We start from the raw sequence: 20,189 nt of genomic DNA on the forward strand, positions 1-20,189 counted from the left end.
AATACATATCTGATAATAACAATTGAGCTATAATAGTGATATTCCTGAGTTAATTGTTTCCCACTATCCAATACCCTTTTATGATGCGAGCTTCGATAGACGCTGTCTCTTGCCGATCTACTGGATTTATGCTATCAAGAAAACGTTAAATTGTAATTTGCAAATAGTGCTTTATTGTCAAACCGTGTTCCACACACTAACAGTATCATCTCCAGATCAAAATTTTCCCCAGATAATATTCCATCAATTTTCGAGCAAAAGCCCCCGCGAATCTTTGCAAGGTACCTGGCACATATTTTCCAAACGTCTCTCGAGAATCTTCCTCGAATCAAAAATGGCTTCTTGATCACTCTGTCTGGAAGGGAATTTTGTTCCAAAATCTATTGAATTTATAGTTCATAACTTTATTGAATGAACGAGGCGAAATTATTCAACTTTGTCACGGTATCACAATTTTGGGTATAAAAATGGATTGTAGACTACACGGCACTTCACTACAGAAACCTTATCTGGAAAGACAATTTAGGATCGTTGCTACGCAATGATAGTACTTAAGATTACCTGAGGTCTTGGTAATCTATGAGATTCATTTCTTTCGGTATATGGTTATTTTGTGGAATGAAAAGACTCCGATGGTATCAATTTGTGTAAGCGTGACAGCAATCAATTTTCAGCAACGAACAAGAACTTGATGTATGATCATCAAAATATCCAACGAAGGTTATATTGTCATCCAGATTATCTACAACAGAGTCGCTCTATCTCAAAGTCAAATTTACATAGTTGTGGGCATGACGATTCGCGTCAGAGAATATTAGTGGGATCTAAACTGATATACTGGGGAAGAAATCAATCTCTGGAAGACGCAACAGAGTTTGTATGTCCACAACAAAGCTTTGAAATTAAAATCTTCGAGTGCAATACGGAGAAGTGAATAGTCCCTGGCAGCAACAGGATGAAAACTTCTTATTTAGATATCACGTTCTTGTATAAGAATTCGATGAATACTACTTCGCCATTTGAGGATGAATGGATTTTATGACAAAGTAATAGATTACACCGTAAAATTGCCAAAGGTTATGGGCTGGCACGCGAGATACTTAAATGGCCTGATGTCGAACTCCAAGCAATCATAAAGGAAGTTGCCAACCAAGGCCAGTACGAGCACGACAGTATTGTTTTCCTTCTGCGCTGCCAATACGATACAGATGATGTCTTTGCCAACTTTAATTACACTAATACATAAATGAAAAATCATGTTTCTCCTACTAAGTAACAAATCTTTTGCCAAGCCACAAAGATACACTTTCCCATCCATTTGAAGTTTTTATCAAGGTCACACTAGCGTACTTTTCTAAACTTTATTTTTGGCACCCATGATCTACTGGCTCATACTACCTAGGTAAAGCTAAAAATTTGCGCTCGCTCTTCTATTGGTCCAAGAATCTTGATTACGTCAATTTCGAGATCGATCAGATGTGCAACAAAACGCAACGGAACGTCCAGATTGGGTTCTAGATTGTTCCGGAGTCACTCCTAGAAGTGAATGTATTGACTCTAGAGAATTTCATGGCCCAAGCTTTAAGGTCACCTTCAAGCTAGTGTGTATTACTAGTACATTGGATGATCATTCACTTGCGTATGTTGCCAAGATGATGGGATATAGTCATTTTAGCAATGGAGTGATGTGCTCGTAGACTCACACCAAATTAATAGATCTTACATTCGTATTGAGTTTGCGCGCGAAGTCTCATAACCACTTTCATTGCAAACACATCAAGTTAAGCAAACATACCAAAAGGTAAGGTTGATGGTCTAGTTCAAATCGAGGTCTACCTTACGTCCCTTTTAAGTTATAGTTTATCTTTGTAACTTGATGCTATTGTCTTAAGTGGCTTCCGTGTTTTACTTACATATTGTGACTATCGGCTACTAGAATTTTGTTGGATGGGTTGCATCAGACCTTAAAACATGTAATGAATGCCTCACATCCACGTATTCCCATCTGATGTACTAGCTACAGATAGTGAATGCTGAGTCCCACCAGTTCTTCGCTAGTGGCATAGTTTATAAGCTAAGAATACCCGTCCCACTCTCCTATGTTTCTTCATCCGCTATAGAAGCTAAACCCCAATAAGCCTTCAAGACCTGAGTTTGCGCTCAAGAATCTATTGGCTCTTTCGATAGCATGTCTCTTTGCGCTCGAGAGCCCATTGGCTATTTTTCCTTGCTTACGTCAAGTTCGAGAGTGGATCAAATTTGTAGATATGCAACAAAACTATTCTCAGAAGCCAGACTTCAGATGATTCACTTTAGTGAATGATATAGCTAAATATATCTAGCCACTCACGGTATCACCAAGGCAATGAGATCCGTCCAAGCGTGGAATATTCCCACAACTTCCCTGTCAGCCACCCGCCTTAAGGTAGGGCTGATCGATCCTGATTGCGCTTGTAGTTCCACTGGCTCTGTAGATGACTTCTTCTTTGCGCTCGTGATTTTACTGGTTCATTCAGCTTGCTTACGTCAAATTCGAGAATGGGTCAAATTTTGTAGATGTGCAACAAATTCTCGGTTCCAGTTCGAGACTCTGATTGTAGTGAATTCGGATGGTCGACTATTCACTTTCACTTTTTTGCATCAAGAATTTTCTTCACCAAATCAAAATTATTGATCTCCGTTGAACCTGAGCTCTAATACAAAAAAATATGTGTACGATCCTCGCAAATTAATTCTCGCCATCTTTCTATTATCAAACAATACTCTGTGACCAGATACACTAGATTCTGTTCAACCTCTTTCCTTTCTCAAACTTTGCTGTTTCTTATATTCAAACCATGCTTTACAGATTCAAGCTACCGACGAAAGAAAGCGCACACATCCATCGGCAATTCAACACATCTGAAATAAAAATATCGAATCTAAAAATATTACTCTCGATATGACGTCATGACTAACGAAATCACCAACACCGCTTACAAGTCGTGGTGCTCACCGTTAAAATTATTATCTATCATCTCTTTCAACCACCGGCTTTAGTTTAAAATACTTGTATCTGTCTAGAGACCTCGAGCTTCAGAAGGTGGTAGTCATCTGTCCATCGCTCATACTTCTCTCCCACCACCAAACCACCAAATCCACTCACGCCTGTAGTCCAACAAAACAGTTCAAATTTCAACACCAGATAATTCTCCATTTCTCTATACCATCATCTAGCGCTTTAAATGCGCGTCACAGCGCATCTACTCTCACAACTAAACTCCAACGGAAAGCGTGTTTTTTCAGCTCTCAACCGTCGACCAATGAGAAAGCGAGCGCATTTTTTCCGATGTGCAACAATACGTTTTGGACCGTAACGTCACGTGAGAACATTCACTACCCTGATGCTTGCTCAATACTATACTTCTTATATGTACTCCGGAAGAAAAATCAATACAGGAGAGCGATCGTGGAATATTTTTGAGATGATAGTTTCGTTTGTATAAGTTAGAATGGTTCATACTATAGTGACATCTTTCTGTGTTGGGAATGTCTTGGAATGTTGATCGCTAAGGAGTTACGTCTACCCTATTGTTTATTACATAATATACCTGTCTTCCAGAGAGTCAGATCACTTCTCGTAGGTATTTGATCAAAACTCTGAGAGGATGAAGAAAATCGCAAATGAGAATGCAGAAATATCTGATGGTGTAACAATCAAGCCTCTTCACGATCATCACTTTCCTCTTGAGCCTCTATTTTCTGTAGTTCAAAGTCAGTCGAATGTGACTATTTCAGTTCTCTGTTTTCCCTAAGGTACACATAGAAGACTCAACAATGCGAGAGTCGGCATTACGAGCCACACCACTCTTAATGCTGTAACATACACATCAATGACTTGTCCCCTGATAACTGCGTCTCCGACACTTTTCATACCTCCTCCACTCGTAGCACAAGTATGTTTGCACCAGCAGATATCCCACTTTCAAGAACGATAGGGGCAAGGATACAAATGTGAAAGTTCCGACGACTGGAAGTATTCGCTAATTGACCGTGTAGTGGTTGGGGAATGGCAGATACGAAGAAGAAGCATTAGGTAGCCCCAAGACAGATTTATTCGTTAGCACCGCCAATATCGCGCGCAACGGTTGATAGGAGTAGTTATGATAGTGTCGTCTAGAGTGGGCAAGAAGGAAAATAGGCAGATCACAACAAGGACGCACAGGATAGACTATGAGTGCTCAAATGGAGGCGGCTCTTCAATGTCGACGTCTCTATTCTCTTTTTCGGTGTTAGGCCGAAGCATGGTTGATTCGTTGGATCTTTGTAGAATTGGCAAGGGAAACCTGATTTTAATGGGGGAATCAAAACTCCTTGACAACTATCAAGAGATTTCAAACGATTCGAAAATGACTTTCTGTGCTTTGTGAAATGAATTTCGGTACCGCGATTGCGCAGCAGCTAGTAGTGAACTGGTCACCATGTATCTCACAAGCCAAAGAAAGTTCATCGACTTTTTCGTTAGGGAAGTTGGTAAGCTATGACTGGGACTACGCACGAGAGTGAGGTTACAGTTTAATTTCGCAATAATGAATTACCGCTTTTGATATTTTATTAAACGAGCACACCCCCTCCAATCAAACAGTCAAGAAAATTACGCACCTGTCTTGACCATACATACATTTATAAACTTATACGATGAGATAATTATCGGAGGGAGGATACAATTCAAAATAAACATATAGGATACGAGTGTATCTTAGGCCAATATTTTGGTATAAATTTACTGTAGATTGAATAACGTATTTTATCACCAAGTGGATCATATCACTAAATGGATCACTCAATTTATATACAAAATTCGTCTATACATAACCATGCACTTTCTTTATTTATCAATAGAATTTTTTAAAAATTGAATATATAAAATTTAATTATTAAGATATTATAAAAATCTAATTTTTTTCCTAAAATTCGAATTAATATAAGAATTATTATAGAAATAGTTTTTTTGTAATGAAAATCGTAACATTTTTAATTTTTTATTAAATATAATAGAAATATTTATATAAAAACTAGATTTCTAAGAAACTGAACTTTCATTATTATTAAATCCTTTTACTTTTCGAAAATAATGATTAGTTATTAAAATAAGAATATTTAAAAATTGCTAGTTTTGGTGTATTTTCAAATAATCCGCTCGGTGATATAATCCACTTGGTGATAAAACACGTTATGGATTAGTAACGATCTGTATACATGAGATGCATGACCGTGACAATATAATATACAGTGTGGGAGGAACGCGTTTCTGCATAACTCAGAGATGTTAAAGAAGTTTGGGGGACACAGTGATAACCTACTGACACAATTGAACTTACGCATGATTTCATTAAACCATTGAAATATTTGAGATCTATAATCAGTGGAAAGGGGTTCCTGAAAGATGAGTAGCCCACAAATAGACGGATATCTTAGAGGTTCACCGCGAAGAAAAATGTAGACTGGCGGTCTTCGATATGAATATCAATCATATTTGATACCAGCGAAACAAATGAATCCATGTAACTGAGCATCTTGATTTCCAAAGATCTCCACGATTAGTTTTCCATCCAAGACTCAATCTAGATTTTATCGCGTTAGAACCAGGTATCTATCATCAAACGAGCCATATATCTGAATAAAGAAAGCTATACTAATTGGATCATAGTTAGCTCAATTAAAGCTTTACATTCACATATCATTATGACGATTTTTCTCTTCGAGCAACTTGAATCAAGAAAAAGTTACTCAAATATTGATTTCTCTTCCTTAAAACTAAGAATTCTCTATCATACGATTTTTTAGCCAAGACAAATACAGGTATAATGACTACCGCTTCAAATTCTGCTCCTACCATTGATAATGATAGAGATTTGGTACTGCTATTGTGTTCTAAGCTATTCTAATATTCTATTTTAGCATCTAAAATCAACGCTGCTGCGACGAGTATCTCGAGCGACGCGAAAATACTATCAAACATTGGAGTCAATTCTGCCCACGATTCAAAGCCCGTGACTCCGAGGCATCGGATGCATTTTGAAATTCTTAAGCTTTACTTCGTGAGCAGCTATATCCTTGTCAAGCTGAGCAATCATATCCTTGTTATCCTTATGCTGAGGAGAGATCTCTGCCGACTTTGTTTTTAGAGCCTCTGTTGCAGATTTCAGACTTTTTAGAGAGTTTTCTGCCCTAATTTTAAAAAACCCGGACATGATGTCCTTAGCATGTTCATTTTCGTCATTTATGTCAATTGGCTTAAGCATTGCTGCTGCCTTCTTGTTGTATTTTTCCGTCATGTTTTGTAAGTCTTCCAATGTCCAGTCTTTGCTGTCAACAAAGGTAAATGGATATGAAATCTTCTTTTTATCATTGTTTCCGCTTTTCTTGACTTGATCATTGGAGGAAGGGTTTTGTGATGAGGATCGTTTTCAAGTTTTGGAATTTGAAGGGCGAGCGTTTACGGCATTTGTTGGTCTTTCCTTTGAACTCTCCCCTCTCGCGGTGTGTTTACCCGAAGATGACATTATAGTAATCCGAGATAGAAAATTTAATTTTGAGCCCTTAAGGAGAGATTAAGAGATTGTTATAAAATTCAAGAGTTTGCAACTATTATTTTCTTAAAAAACAGAGTATCTACTCGCTATTTATAATTTTAAATAACTAAGTATTAAATCTTTATAATAACTAGTATTCTTTCAATTTGTAGGTAATCTGTTTATTGATGGTTCATCTAAATTTTGATTATAATAATTATAGCCTGTAGTTGGCTAAAGGCAGGCCAAGGTCATATGTAGTATAGGCAATAGTATACTATAATAAAACTATGACGCGTATTAACATATTAATATTACAACTAATACATTTAGTATGAAAATCCATAATAAGTCTACTAAATCACTTATTAATATCTTACTGATTAAGAGATATCTTAATGACTAATATATATATAATATGATTTTATATTATTATATAACGTGGTTTATCATTGAGTAGGCTATATCATTGAGTGGGCTACTTTTCCCTTAATTCACACCTTCAATTTCTATATATGATTTATTAATCAATTATTATAAAATTAATTAATTAAGAAGCCTAAATATTTCTTGTTATTGAAACTATTTATAAAGATAAAAAACTAAATATTCGAAAAGCTTTTAAGTTTTATAATATTCTTTATATAATTTTTTAATATAAAATGGATGATTTATTATTTTGTATAAAAACTTGGGCGAATTGTTATAATATTATAGAATTAGAAAAGGAAATAATTGTTCAATATATTTTTGATATAGATTTGAGAGATTTTTTATTTAAATTAAGAAATATGGAAAATATAGCAAATTATATTTTCGAATCGAGGGGTATAAAGTGTATTAAAAAGTTTTGAGTATATTGATTTATAAAGTATTAAATTGAATTAAAAATATATTTTAATTATATTTATAATTTTCAAAGGTCTTTTTATAAAGATTCTAAGTTTATTAAAGAATAATTTTGATTGATTATAAATATGTAAGCGAAATATAGTATTTTGGATAATGATTTTTATAGTAGATATAATATACTCTAGAATAATTATAATTAATATTAAATAAAATAACAGAAATAAGGTAATATAATTAGGTAATAAAGAATAAGCTATAGCAATTATATATAATAATAGGAAGAATGAAATTATACCCCCATTTCTAGTAGTTTAAGAACAGGTTTATTTTTTCAATTAATATATTGAAACCAATTTTCTTACAAATTAAACTATTAAATCTATATTTAATAAATAAACAAATAATAAAATAGATTTAGAATAATTAAGATATTTTGATAAATATACTAAAAATTAAAGAAAGAGTAGATATCAAATATTAATATTAAATAAATATAAAAACTATAAATTAAGAGTTTTTCAAATGTATTGTAAAAAGAATAATATTATATACTTAAATCTATTATTATATTTAAATTATTTAATTCAACCATTTAATATAAACTATTTTAATAATTTGAAATATTTATATAATAATCAAATTAATAGATTTATTAGAATATATATTAATTATATTTCAAAGATTAAATTCTTTATAGTTTTTAAAACTATATATAAAAAATCATTTACTTCTTAGAATATAAAATTAGAATTTCAAGGAATAAGTTTAATTCCATTTAATTCTGAAGTTGTATTTTCAAAATTAGATATTCGAATTTGTATACCTATTCCCTTCTTTTTTGATTTAAATCAATAAATCTTTTAAATCCTTTATAATTCAATTAAAGTTCTTTTTTAATTAATATTAATTAAATCTTAAATAATTCATTATTAATCAAGCTCTTCTACACCTATATTCAAGATTATATTAGTTTTAATTAAAAATATAAAAAGATTAGTTTATAAAAATATACTTTTAAATATAAAGATTTGTATATTTCGAATAATAAATAAAATATTAAATAAATATCGATATACAAAAAAAACTTAATTATATTAAGAGAGAGTATTTATTGAATAAATTTTTTTTAATATGTTATTTTAATAAAAGATTGATATTCAAATTCAATACAATAAATATCAAAAAGAAAGAAATTCTAATAGAGAAGTATTTTTTAATTAATACTATAATAAGTATAGAAAGACTGGATATAATATAAGAATTTGTTAAAATGATATAATAGATTCTAGATTATTAAAATCTTAATAGTTTTAATCAATTGATTTAATAATTATTGAATAATATAGATTTGAAAATATAAATTGAGGGAAAAATGGCTCACTCAATGATATAGCCTACTCGATGATAAACCATGTTAGTTGTATAATAGTATCTTTTATCAAATCGATTTATAATGAAATAGAATGAAATAAAACCAAATGGAAATATATAGAAGATTATTACTAAATTGATTAAATTTGATTGATTGTACTTTCTGTTTATTATATAAAATGATTCCATAGGATTTGATTTAAATCGATCTTATTTATAAGTATAGAATATACTAGAATTTCATTATAAACTATATAAACCTAAAATATTCTTTAAAGAAAACCTAGAAAAAGTAAGCAATTTCATCTCAATTAAGCCTAGTTCTTATAAATTGACTTCAATTCAATTCTTATTATATATATTCGATTCGTTCCTAAGCTTAAATTGACTAATTTTCCACTATTATTACAATGATAATTATTCTAATTATTATAATATATAACCTCCAATAAATACAAATAGACTTTTTCATATGAAAATAATGATTTTAGATTCAAACTTGACAGTCTTTCAAATCTAAGAAATTCACTGAATACCGTTCCATTAAAGTCTATTTAATTAATATAAAGATGATATTAATCTGATTAATACTTTGAAACCTATTTGTTTAATATATGATTGAATATTGAAGATTCTATAATAATTAATGAAGCGATCACTTCGTTAACCACGGATCCTGCCACCACAGGGGTTGGATTACTTTCGTTAGCGCTAAAAGTACCATTGTGCCGTATCTCAAAATTTCTTTTACTAACATAACCTGAATTGAAGTTAAAACAACGACTTATACTCCTTCAGCGTCAATTAAGAACCCATCTGCAACAACATCGCGAGACCTTACCTGGAGGACCCCATTCTTCTCGAAGATTCCATTGATCAATACAGGTATACAAATCATGGCTGCTCCTTCATGCTCTATTGTCATCATCGATCCCGATGGAATCTGGTACTTCTTCTAGGGCCGGTGCCACTTTCGAAATTCGATGAATCCACTTCAAACCCCCGCATCGACGTTCCTAATGCAAAAATTCTCTGTCCAAAGGCGGCCAACAGCCCTAGCGAAACTCAAAATGAACTTACTCAACTGTTCAGGTCTGGGATACTGGTCTCCTCAAAGCATATGTCGTTTGCTTCACCAGTTTTCAAGGCTATGTTGACAGGAGAATTCAGGGAGGCTGTTGAACTTAGAGAGAAAGGTGGAACCAAGATACCACTTCCAGATGATGATGTAGATGCCATGATCACGTTGGTCAAGGTTATACATGGCCGCTTAAAATCAATCTCGAAATGCACCAATTTAATTTTGCTTACCAAAATCGCCATCTTGGTCGACAAATATCAATGCCATGAGTCGACCGAGTTTGCAGTCAAGGCTTGGATCACAAATCATAGTCCATGTCTATAGAGCCGGAGCTGGTACGAGACTGCTTGCTGTATATGTGTGTCATGGGTATTTAGACTAGAAGATGAGTTCAGAGCAGAAACAAAGGAGATCATCAGAGAAAGTAGTGTGGGCCTTGAAGCAGTATTGAAGGAGAATGATCTGGCTTTTTGTCAGTAAAATTTCAAATCAGATGAAGGTTTCTCGATCGCTGACACGTTTTTAAGATAAGATAGATGAAAGCCGTGAGAATGTCCTAAGCCAACATATCAAAGTTCTCGAGGATACAATATCTAGGTACCAGGCCCAAAGTTTGGTATGTCCCAGCCACAGTTTGCGATTTGTCTTGAACATAATCTCTCAGAGAAACCTGCGATGCAACGGTTCTTGGAAGTCTCATAAAAGGAGCCACAGAAAAGGGGCTGTTTCCGTTTCCAGAAGCTCCATTCAATAATGCGCTGCAGTATTACTTAGTCAAGGGCAACATCGCATCACTCAGCCCCCAGACTGCCTGTAGTGTAATTGTACAAGACCAATCACTACACCACAATATCTTGGAAAAGATTCAACAATCGATTGAGTCCCTAGACAAAAACATATCTGGATTGAGTCTGGCAGATTGCAAATAGGATTCTCACGTGTGCTCACTAGCTTTTTTCATACCTTCTCCAGTTCTGTCGATAAATTTCTTCCACAGAGATATGGCTCCTGGGAGGTGTATGAAGACGATTCTCACATAGAATACAGTCACGAACTTGAGTTCGTTCTTTTCTGTTTAGTGACTGCGGTCCTTCCATCATGGCGTAATCTAGCACAACGATTTCTATCTCAAATCTGCAATCTCACTTCCCCCCACAGGCGATTTTGAAAACTCTGCTTCATTTATTGACGAGGAACCTGTCGCTTACATATGACTAGAATATGGGAGAGAACAGAAAGGACGGGTGGATCATAGTTATGAAATTACAAACTGTTCATGAAACGTTCTCGAACGAAGAAATCCTCGGCGTTGTGCAGAATTGAAAGCCTGGCTGGACCCTACCTCAATAATATTAATAATATGCATCTCATCTACTGTTCATCTTTCTGAGATGTGAATAAATACATGTTGTACCTATGTTGTGGTTAGAATGGTCACCTTTGTGACTCGCCAGAGGCACTATTTGATAGCTCCAAACTTTCATAGATTAGTCATTTGGTTATGCTCCTTTTTAAATTATCGATTCACTGTAGGAATACTAGGTAAAATAGGATCTTATCTTTATACGCTAATCAAAGCCAGCTAAGTACACGGGCGTATACAGCTCGCTAAGCCTGTCGCACATACTGGCTATCTCTAGAGCATCTTTATTACTCGTGCATCAACAAAAACTTCCTCTCATCAATAAAGCAAACACAGATACACTGAGCAATTTGTCCTGAAAGTTTGATGTAAGTGCTCTAGTTTCTAATATACGGTAGTGGAGTACCCTCATTTTACTACTGAAGTTTTCCTGGTTTGACAAAATACTTTCTGCGAACCTAAGGCGTCTTCTCTTTTGCAAAACACGATAAAATCAGGAAGAAGAACACACCGTAGTATTTCAACAAGCTAGTGAGTGCCGTTGTTCACGGACCATAGATCTCATCCTGCTGAATTTCCCCCCACCAGCATCTCCAAAAGAGTGAGAATTATTGCTGATCTATCTTCTAGATCGGTTCTGATTACGCTATCTTGCCTCAACTTTGCAACGACTCAAAGTACACGGTCACCACCTTGCCTTCTATGCTTTACTGTGTTCCACCATCCTATTTTTCAGAACTAAGATAATCACAATACGATGGCAGCATCTTCAAGCGCACACATCATTGTCGACCCAGATGGAGATTTGTTCCTCCTCCTGAATCCAACCATACCAAATTCCACAAAATCCGACTATTCTTCTCTAGCAGACCCCGAGGCTATCAATGCTCCGACGGATGACATATCTACGGAATTGCAGATGATACGCTCCCTTGAAGGTGGAATGGTACAGACCTGGCAGGACGAGCCACCCCCGATATATAGCGACCATATACTGGTATCTTCGAAGCACATGTGTTTAGCCTCTCCAGTATTCAAAGCAATGCTACAGGGCGAATTCAAGCAAAGTGTCACGCTAAAGACTATGGGGAAACTCGAAGTTCCACTTCCAGATGATAACCCCACTGCCATGAAAATCTTGATTAATATCATCCATGGTAGGATGAGCATGGTTCCATTGAAGATTGCATTAGAACTGTTCTGTCAAATTGCAATTCTGGTTGATAAATATCAGTGTCGGGAAATTGTACAGCTTTTGCCTCCTGTATGGAAAAATGAATTTTCGCATACATTCTCTCAAGGTCAATGGGTCGACATTGTCCACTGGGTATGCATAGCTTGGCAGTTCGAGCTTGAAGACGAATTTCTCAAAGCTACGCAAATAATACGAGAGAGGAGTAGTTGGACTATGGAAAATTTGATAGGTTGCATCAAATACGACCTGCCGATACCGAATTACGTAGTCGGTAAGTTTTCCGTGGCACTGAGTACGAAATCATTAACATTTCCAGATAAAATCGAGTCGTGTCGGCTTGAAGGAATGAGAAAGGTCTGCAAGATTATCCAAGATACCATAACTAAATATCAAAGCTCAAGTTATAGTTGCAGTGCTACCAATATTCCGTGGGTTATCGACACTTCTGACAAACACCATGGAATTGCCAATGATCTCCCTTCTTATAGAAACGATTGCGATTCGATGGTGCTTGGATCTCTCATCAAGAGTTCTGTGAGTAACGGATTATATCCACTCCCGGAACAACCATACACTTTATGGTCCTTGAATTCACTTACTGCGAAAGTCAAGCTCCTCAAGGCTGATTCGCTGTGCTTCAAGCTCACGCAAGAAAAGCTCGAAGATCACAACATTACGGGAAGCATCAGAAAATCTGTCAAAGCTATTGACAAATCGGGATTGAGTCTATCGATATGCAAGGAGCTGGCCTTTTGTTAGCCAACTAATTATAAAACTTCCAAATAAACGCTCAAAGTTCATAGTATCATGAAGCAGCGCTTTCTTCTATTCTCTCCATGGCCAGCTTGTTTATATTATGACTCCTCTCCTTTTGGTTCAATTTCATTCAACGTAGCATCCACCGATATCCAACCATCATTTCAGTGGTTGAACGCTGTGATGTTTGAAAAAGATAATATATAGGAGGGCATGGTTTATTTATGAACATAAAATCATCATATTGGCATGTCCCAATGGTGATTTATTAGATTATAGATAGCAACTAATAAATTAGCTACCTCTCGGCATTGATGTTGCACTTCGAAAATCGTTGGCACCGAAATTTCATTTTTATTACTTTTGTAAGCGTTTGTTGCAGCTCTGACATGGATTGTGATCGATAAGATGCATGCTTGAGGCAAATTAGTATATAAATTTACATCCACATCAAGCAATCCGGTCTATAGCCGCTACCAAAAGCAATCGAAAAAAATGCCAAAAAATCAAAATGTTCATGAGTTCGGTGATGTCATCATACTTGCAGGAGACACATCAGATGTGATAAAATCTTCTAACCAAAGCTCTGTCGTCAAGACAGGAAATATCATCAGGGTGTCGGAATTCAATGACGTGCAAGTACGAGATAGTTATTCTCGATGCATACTAGGATAAGGAAATCCCGATTCTGGGAACATGACTATATTCATTGGGCACCTCTCAATCGGGGGCTACAGCAGGAACTTTCGTGGAATTAGAAAAGTTGAATAGCGAAATATCTTTCCATAGTAGTGAAGAATTCGAGAATAATCGCAAACCTGCTAAATATATCTACCAACGCAACTAAACGGCTTATAAGATATTCGTGATATTTCACGATCTCATAACGATGGATTACCGAAACGCTCTGAGAGGAGGAGATACTTCTGTAGATGGAATGCATGACAATTCTGCTGACAACTATTTGATAACACTTCACAGAACGCACCGACCAAATTTATCGACCTTAACCATGGCCCTTTAGCTTTCGATTATGTGTAACCACAAGGACAATGATATTGGGCTAGCACACAGCCCTAAAGCATTCTTGAGGGGCAGCACTGATGCTCACTTAGATGACAGAAGATCTAGAAGCCTTTCATTGAGTCCATATGCATCATGCAGGAGAGCGAAAATGATATCCTTATAAGGCACCACCCTGATACTATTTGCGGAAACGCCTTGCATTGAACCAGAGGAATTCCCCGAGCCTAATGCTGTGAGGCTTACTGTTTCTCCGGCGGTCTTATTTTAGATGACGCGTTGCTTCTGGAACGCGTCAGACAACCTGAATGTCCACGATGACCAATCTCATTATGATCCCACTACTAATCAGCCCAAGTGGTGTCAAAACAATCAGCTTGGCTGGGTCACACAGTTAAGGAATCTTCCGAGAGAAAAATTCATTCTTCAACATATGAACTGGGTGGAAATATGAAAAAAAAAAAGGCAGGGTCATTCTCTAATCTGACGTTTATTTGGTAGATTCACGACGATATTCTTCCATTTCCCCTCATACGATGTATCTCAATTTCTGGGTGAGTTCCGAGTGACCTGGCATCAACGCTTACAGATATAAGATATATGGTGGAGATGTTGCTATACATTCAGTATCATGGTAGCAATGGGTGGTGCAGGAAGCCAATTTGGGAAACACTTAAGCCCCTTCGTATAGTCAGGCGCCAAATCCGCAACTATAGAGTCCCAACACACATATATATGAGCTGGCAATACCACAATACGAACGATATGTCCTTTAAAGTAACGCCAGTATGTAGATCTACAACCAATAACGGTTCACAGCGGGACTCGGCTGAAGTGCCTATACTCAGCCGCCGTTACACTAATTATCGGTTCGGCATAATGAACGCGGCTCACAACTATGTACCGGGAATCCCCTCCAAGTTTAAGTGACATACATTGCGATTTTTTCCGGATCCATCACATTTCCCCACAATCGCTGGGCGGGGAACCTGTGTAAGATTTTGGGAGACCGGATTTCAATACTTACTGGTAATCACCCCGCGTTTCGCGAAAGTATATCCTTACCCATGTCACGGAAGGGAACATAAATCGACCGGGTATCTGCTGCTCGTAAGTCTTGATTAGGAAATCTTCTCGGCTATCAAGTTGGAGAACGTGACAGTGAGAGTCTTGGGATCTCCGAATGGTTCTTCCGCCCGTTATATGAGAAATAGAATGCGTGGGTGCTCGATCGTCGGCGAAGAGAACATGTAAGCTTCAAGGACGAATATGTCATGCTTGATACGCCGCGGAAAGAATGTGCAGCCAGGAAGCGGCTTTGTGCCGTTGAGAATCATAGCTGAAGTTCGATAATTTTATGTGTTTTTAGCTTTTCGCGCTGCCGCAACTGCAGGTTGTAGATTCGGCGAATTACTGCAGGAAGGCTGCAACGTTCTTGGGATGACTGGTCTTGGCTTACCTCTTCCAGGGTCCCGGATTGTCTAAAAAATTGTTAGAAATACTTCCTGTATTGCATGAGACGCAGATTCTTCGTACGTGATCAAATATGGGATTGCGTCTGAACCTACCATAAATCATCTAAGTCGTTACTGAAAAGTATTTAAGTTGTGGTAGGTAAGCCAACAAGCCATTCTACAGAGTCCGGAACTCTGGCGCAGTGAAAGTTTGGAGACGAGAAATCCACAGCGAGGATTTCTGACACGTGTTGAGATAAATTTTGCAGCTCTTGAGCTTAATTTTGGTGTGGGAGAATGCTTGATGTGTAGATTCATCGTTGTGTTGCCCCTTTTCCTGCCGTGATTTTGATTCATCAGGAGGTACGAGCGAGGGGATAGACTTTCGGTTGAAAGAGAAGAGTCTTTTGATATGGGGATATGTATTGAAATATAGGGTTCCAGACTTCGAGGTAAATGAAATCGTCAAATAGATTTTCCGATATTCTTATAGATCCTAGTCAACTTACCCACCCACCCCCATTCTTGCCCCCAATCAACTTCCCCAAGTTTTCTCCGCCTATCCGAGATTGGGACTACTGCGTTATACTTGCTTTTCGACGTGTTAATTGGCCAAGCGTAGTACAGGAACCGTGTGGGGAAATTGCTTGGGGAAAATGGGATCGTGGAGGCGGAAAAAGATCAGATGAAATTTGACAAGTAAAGTACTTTCCCCGTGGTACGACAGGTCTAAAGAGTCTAATATAGTCTTCGATCCTCAAAGCTAGGATACAAAACTGGAGGGATCATCAATCCTCGTGTCCAACAGATCTACAAAGACTTTTATTGCTGAACACCAACAGAAAATGTCAATCTGACATAGAACCCAAGCATATGATTTTTCATCAAGACCCAATTGAGTATCCTACAAAGACTATCCCAATTTTCATTTCCCTGTTAATGCAGGAAGAGGTTTGGAACTTGGAGTACCTTCCAAGCACGAGATCCAGTAAAGAGGAAATCAGCTCATGTTCCTCGTGAGGATCTGCATATTCATATATGCTGTGGCCAGAATACTTACAAGCCCCACGGTTGCATTAAACGACGCCAGGAAGCTTTCAACGTTTCACAACTACACCGTCGTGGATATAATATTGCAATATATCCAATATATCAAGGATTTTGGCCAAAAGAAGAGTCCTGCTGCCGTCAGCGAATGTCAGCTTTCCCCCAAAAACGACGTCAGCGCCTTCATCCGTGACCGTTGGTTTGCCAGTATTTTACGAATTGAAGTTTACCGGAAACACTGCAGTCATCCCCCGTACCTCCAGCGTCCTCGAACATCTTACTATCAACTCACGCACATGCAATTTCTCAGCTCAGAAGCCAAGAGGATACTATCATCGACGTATTTTTGTCATATTTCATATTGAGTTGATAAAGCTGCACTTGCTGTAATCAATTCGCAACTCATTCCAGACCCCAATCCAATCCAGACCGAATTCTGACGAGGTGGGTCTGATATTGTCCTTCGGCCATCGGCACACATTTTCATGCCTTCATCAATTGGTTCAACAAAGATGTTTCATACTTGTAAGTATATATTCGAAAAGAAGACATCCGAATTACCGAGTGGAGTAACAAAGTTCCATGCTGATCATTGTTCTAACGTTGTATTAGTTCAAGGACTGGCGCCACCCCGCGAAACTTTAAGCACGGAACAATCAATAATTGTAGATACCCCCAACCCGACGACGAATGGAGTAACGAAAAGAATTACAACTCCACACGCATGTGCAGAATGTAAACGTCGTAAGATTCGATGCGATGGCCGACAGCCTTGTGGGCAATGTGTTGGATGTCGTTCTCCTAAACCATGTTATTACGATAAACATAGACAGAGGGTGATTCCATCTCGAAAGTACGATAATTGTGCAATTCCAAGCCCTGCTTTAAAGTACTGATTGAAGTAGAACCCTTGATGCTCTCTCTCAATCTTTAGACGAATGTCGTACAGTTTTACGACGACTTTATCCAGATCAAGATGTGAAACAATTGTTGCCGTTGTCGCGAAATGAACTCGTTGCTCTCATCGATCGATCCCCGCGAAGTGTGCTCTCGAATACATCCCCCTCTGCTTCAAATACCTCTCCAACATCACAGGAATATAGGTCGCCCTTGAACTCTGGGTCGGACGAAGATAGAAGTCTGGCAAATCTTGAACAGATACCAAATCAAGATATTGAATGGGACGAGGAAAGAAGAAATCGAGATCCAATACCCACAGAGGCGGATGATGTGAATGCTTTATCTCTCTCAGTTGATAGACAGTCGTCGTACTTAGGTGCGACTTCAATTAAAGCCGCACTTTTGGTTATGCTCAAGGTAGCACCGAGACTACGATCTCTCTTCTTGGCACCTTCTAACAACAAGCAAATCTCAGCAAGTAGTAACTATCCCACACCACGACCAGGAAGTTCTACCAAAGACTTACAAGCAATATCATGGTCATCTAACGGCCAGACTCTTATTGATGCATACTTCAACAGAGTGCAAATATTTGTACCAATGCTCGATGAACCCACGTTTAGAGCCGACTTTCTGAGCGGGCGACGTCAAGATGCTCCATGGCTTGGTCTCTTAAACATGGTATTTGCAATGGGAAGTATTGTCGCAAGCAAATCAGATGATCACAACCATATCAATTACTACAACCAAGCGAAAGACCACCTCGGAATTGATTCTTTTGGTAGTGGACACTTGGAAACGTTACAAGCTCTGTCATTGATGGGAGGGTTTTATCTTCACTACATCAATCGTCCAAATACTGCCAATGCTATCTGTGGAGCTGCTTTGAGAATGGCTTGTGCAATGGGGTTACATCGTGAAAGTATGCATGAGAACAGCGTTGAGAGCAATCTGATTGCAGAACAGAGACGAAAAACGTGGTGGAGTTTATTCTGTCTTGATACATGGGCGTCTACGACATTGGGAAGACCTTCTATGGGTCGTTGGGGCCCTGCTATTACCATGCAGCCTCCCGAATCAACAATGAGCACTGTTTGTAAATCCCTTTCCAACTCACCTGTTCATAGCTAACGTTATTCTAGAATCAAAATATGAATATTACTCCCCTAATAGAGAACATCAAATTTTGCAAAGTTGCCACACAAATTCAGGACGCTCTTGCCCAAACTCCGCTTCTCCGAACTGATGACCTTGCAAATCTCGACAGACAGCTCGTAGAATGGTATGATAATCTTCCTTGGATCTTACGCTCTAGAGAACCTTGTCCGGAATCAATTCATACTGCTCGATGCGTCATGAAATGGAGATATCAGAATCTTCGCATGGTACTTTACAGACCTGTTCTTCTGAATCTTGCCAATAGAGGTAATCAAGGAATTTCACACACCAAGGAAGAACTCGCAGCTGTCCTAATATGTCGCAAAATTGCCCAAGAAACCATTGAAGATATAGCACGTGAATGGACTCCGAACCAGATGTTGGGATGGAATGGTGTGTGGTTCATGTATCAAGCATCCATGATCCCGCTTGTCAGTATATTCTGGGAATCATGGAACACGAATCTTGTTCGGATTTGGCAATCACAGATTGAAGTTGTGCTTGAAGCGTTTGATGGTATGGCGGATTGGTCTTTGGCTGCTAGACGAAGTAGGGAAGTGGTGAGCAAGGTCTATGAAGTCAGTAAGCGACCTCTGACTAGACAACCGAGTCCGGGGTTGAGCCATACGACAGATGATATGAGTCGAATGGGAGGAATAGATGGAAGACATTATATGGATAGTGATATGTTGCAGCAGGTTGAAATTATGGGAGAAGAACAATTAATGATGCTTGATAATGGGGGGATATGGGATTTGGATGGCATGTTATGGGGGAATTTGCCGGATGGATTGGATATGCCCTATGATGGTCTGCCAATGCAGTATGATGATTCAGGCATGGCACAATTCGAAGGGCCATATATCATCCATCAATGATCGGTATGTTTGTGATTGAGGTAGGACATTCTACCGTCTACACAAGAGCAGATCTCATCATGGGAGGTAATTTGGGTATTTTACCCAGGACAGCGAGAAAATTTGATGGGTTATGATGAGCTGCGGATGGATGTTACATCTTTATTTGCGTATGGGCTATGAAGTTACGCGTTTGTATATGATACGATACGATATGATATGATACCACTATAGCAATATATTGTTTGACGATACGAGTTTCAGGCATATACAAACATGCAAAATCTAATTATTGAAAAAGAATAACCTCAAACCTTTTTGGCACCCCCATTCTTGATCGTAAGAGATTAGTAATGAATGCACCTCGGCCTGCAAATCTACACACCTAGCAGCCACAGTTACTTTCGCTTCATGCATCACACCCTGCTAAACTCGGGGTTCATCTGGATCGAGAAGATGGCGCAGGAATATCTAAAACCACAGCTAGTTTAACGCTAGTTGCTCCAAAGTAGTAACATCGACAATTCTTTATTAAGCTCCCAAGATACTATGAGAATGAGGGGTAGGTACCCTTATTT

At 37.7% G+C, this 20,189-nt stretch overlaps 4 protein-coding genes across 4 annotated transcripts; 3 read left to right on the forward strand and 1 right to left on the reverse strand.

Moving 5' to 3' along the window:
- Positions 1 to 9,687: 9,687 nt before the first annotated feature.
- On the forward strand, positions 9,688 to 10,182 carry EAE97_004795 (uncharacterized protein; the record flags this gene model as incomplete). Its single annotated transcript, XM_038875307.1, has 1 exon — positions 9,688 to 10,182. The coding sequence occupies one exon, from the start codon at positions 9,688 to 9,690 to the stop codon at positions 10,180 to 10,182; it is 495 nt and encodes a 164-aa protein (XP_038733664.1).
- Positions 10,183 to 11,978: 1,796 nt separating this feature from the next.
- EAE97_004796 (uncharacterized protein) lies at positions 11,979 to 13,175 on the forward strand (the record flags this gene model as incomplete). The annotated part of the gene is made up of 1 exon (XM_038875308.1): positions 11,979 to 13,175. One exon carries the CDS (start codon positions 11,979 to 11,981, stop codon positions 13,173 to 13,175), a length of 1,197 nt encoding a protein of 398 aa, XP_038733665.1.
- A 1,516-nt stretch (positions 13,176 to 14,691) lies between these two features.
- EAE97_004797 (uncharacterized protein) lies at positions 14,692 to 15,766 on the reverse strand (the record flags this gene model as incomplete). Its single annotated transcript, XM_038875309.1, has 2 exons — positions 14,692 to 15,676; positions 15,698 to 15,766. 2 exons carry the CDS (start codon positions 15,764 to 15,766, stop codon positions 15,551 to 15,553), a joined length of 195 nt encoding a protein of 64 aa, XP_038733666.1. The 3' UTR covers positions 14,692 to 15,550.
- A 673-nt stretch (positions 15,767 to 16,439) lies between these two features.
- Positions 16,440 to 19,866, forward strand: EAE97_004798 (uncharacterized protein). Its single transcript, XM_038875310.1, has 4 exons — positions 16,440 to 17,221; positions 17,309 to 17,549; positions 17,602 to 18,688; positions 18,739 to 19,866. The coding sequence occupies exons 1-4, from the start codon at positions 17,182 to 17,184 to the stop codon at positions 19,630 to 19,632; spliced, it is 2,262 nt and encodes a 753-aa protein (XP_038733667.1). The 5' UTR covers positions 16,440 to 17,181; the 3' UTR covers positions 19,633 to 19,866.
- Positions 19,867 to 20,189: the final 323 nt, after the last annotated feature.

Source organism: Botrytis byssoidea, assembly GCF_014898295.1.
Source record: "Botrytis byssoidea strain MUCL 94 chromosome Unknown BBYS_008, whole genome shotgun sequence".
Classification (NCBI taxonomy): Eukaryota; Fungi; Ascomycota; class Leotiomycetes; order Helotiales; family Sclerotiniaceae; genus Botrytis; species Botrytis byssoidea.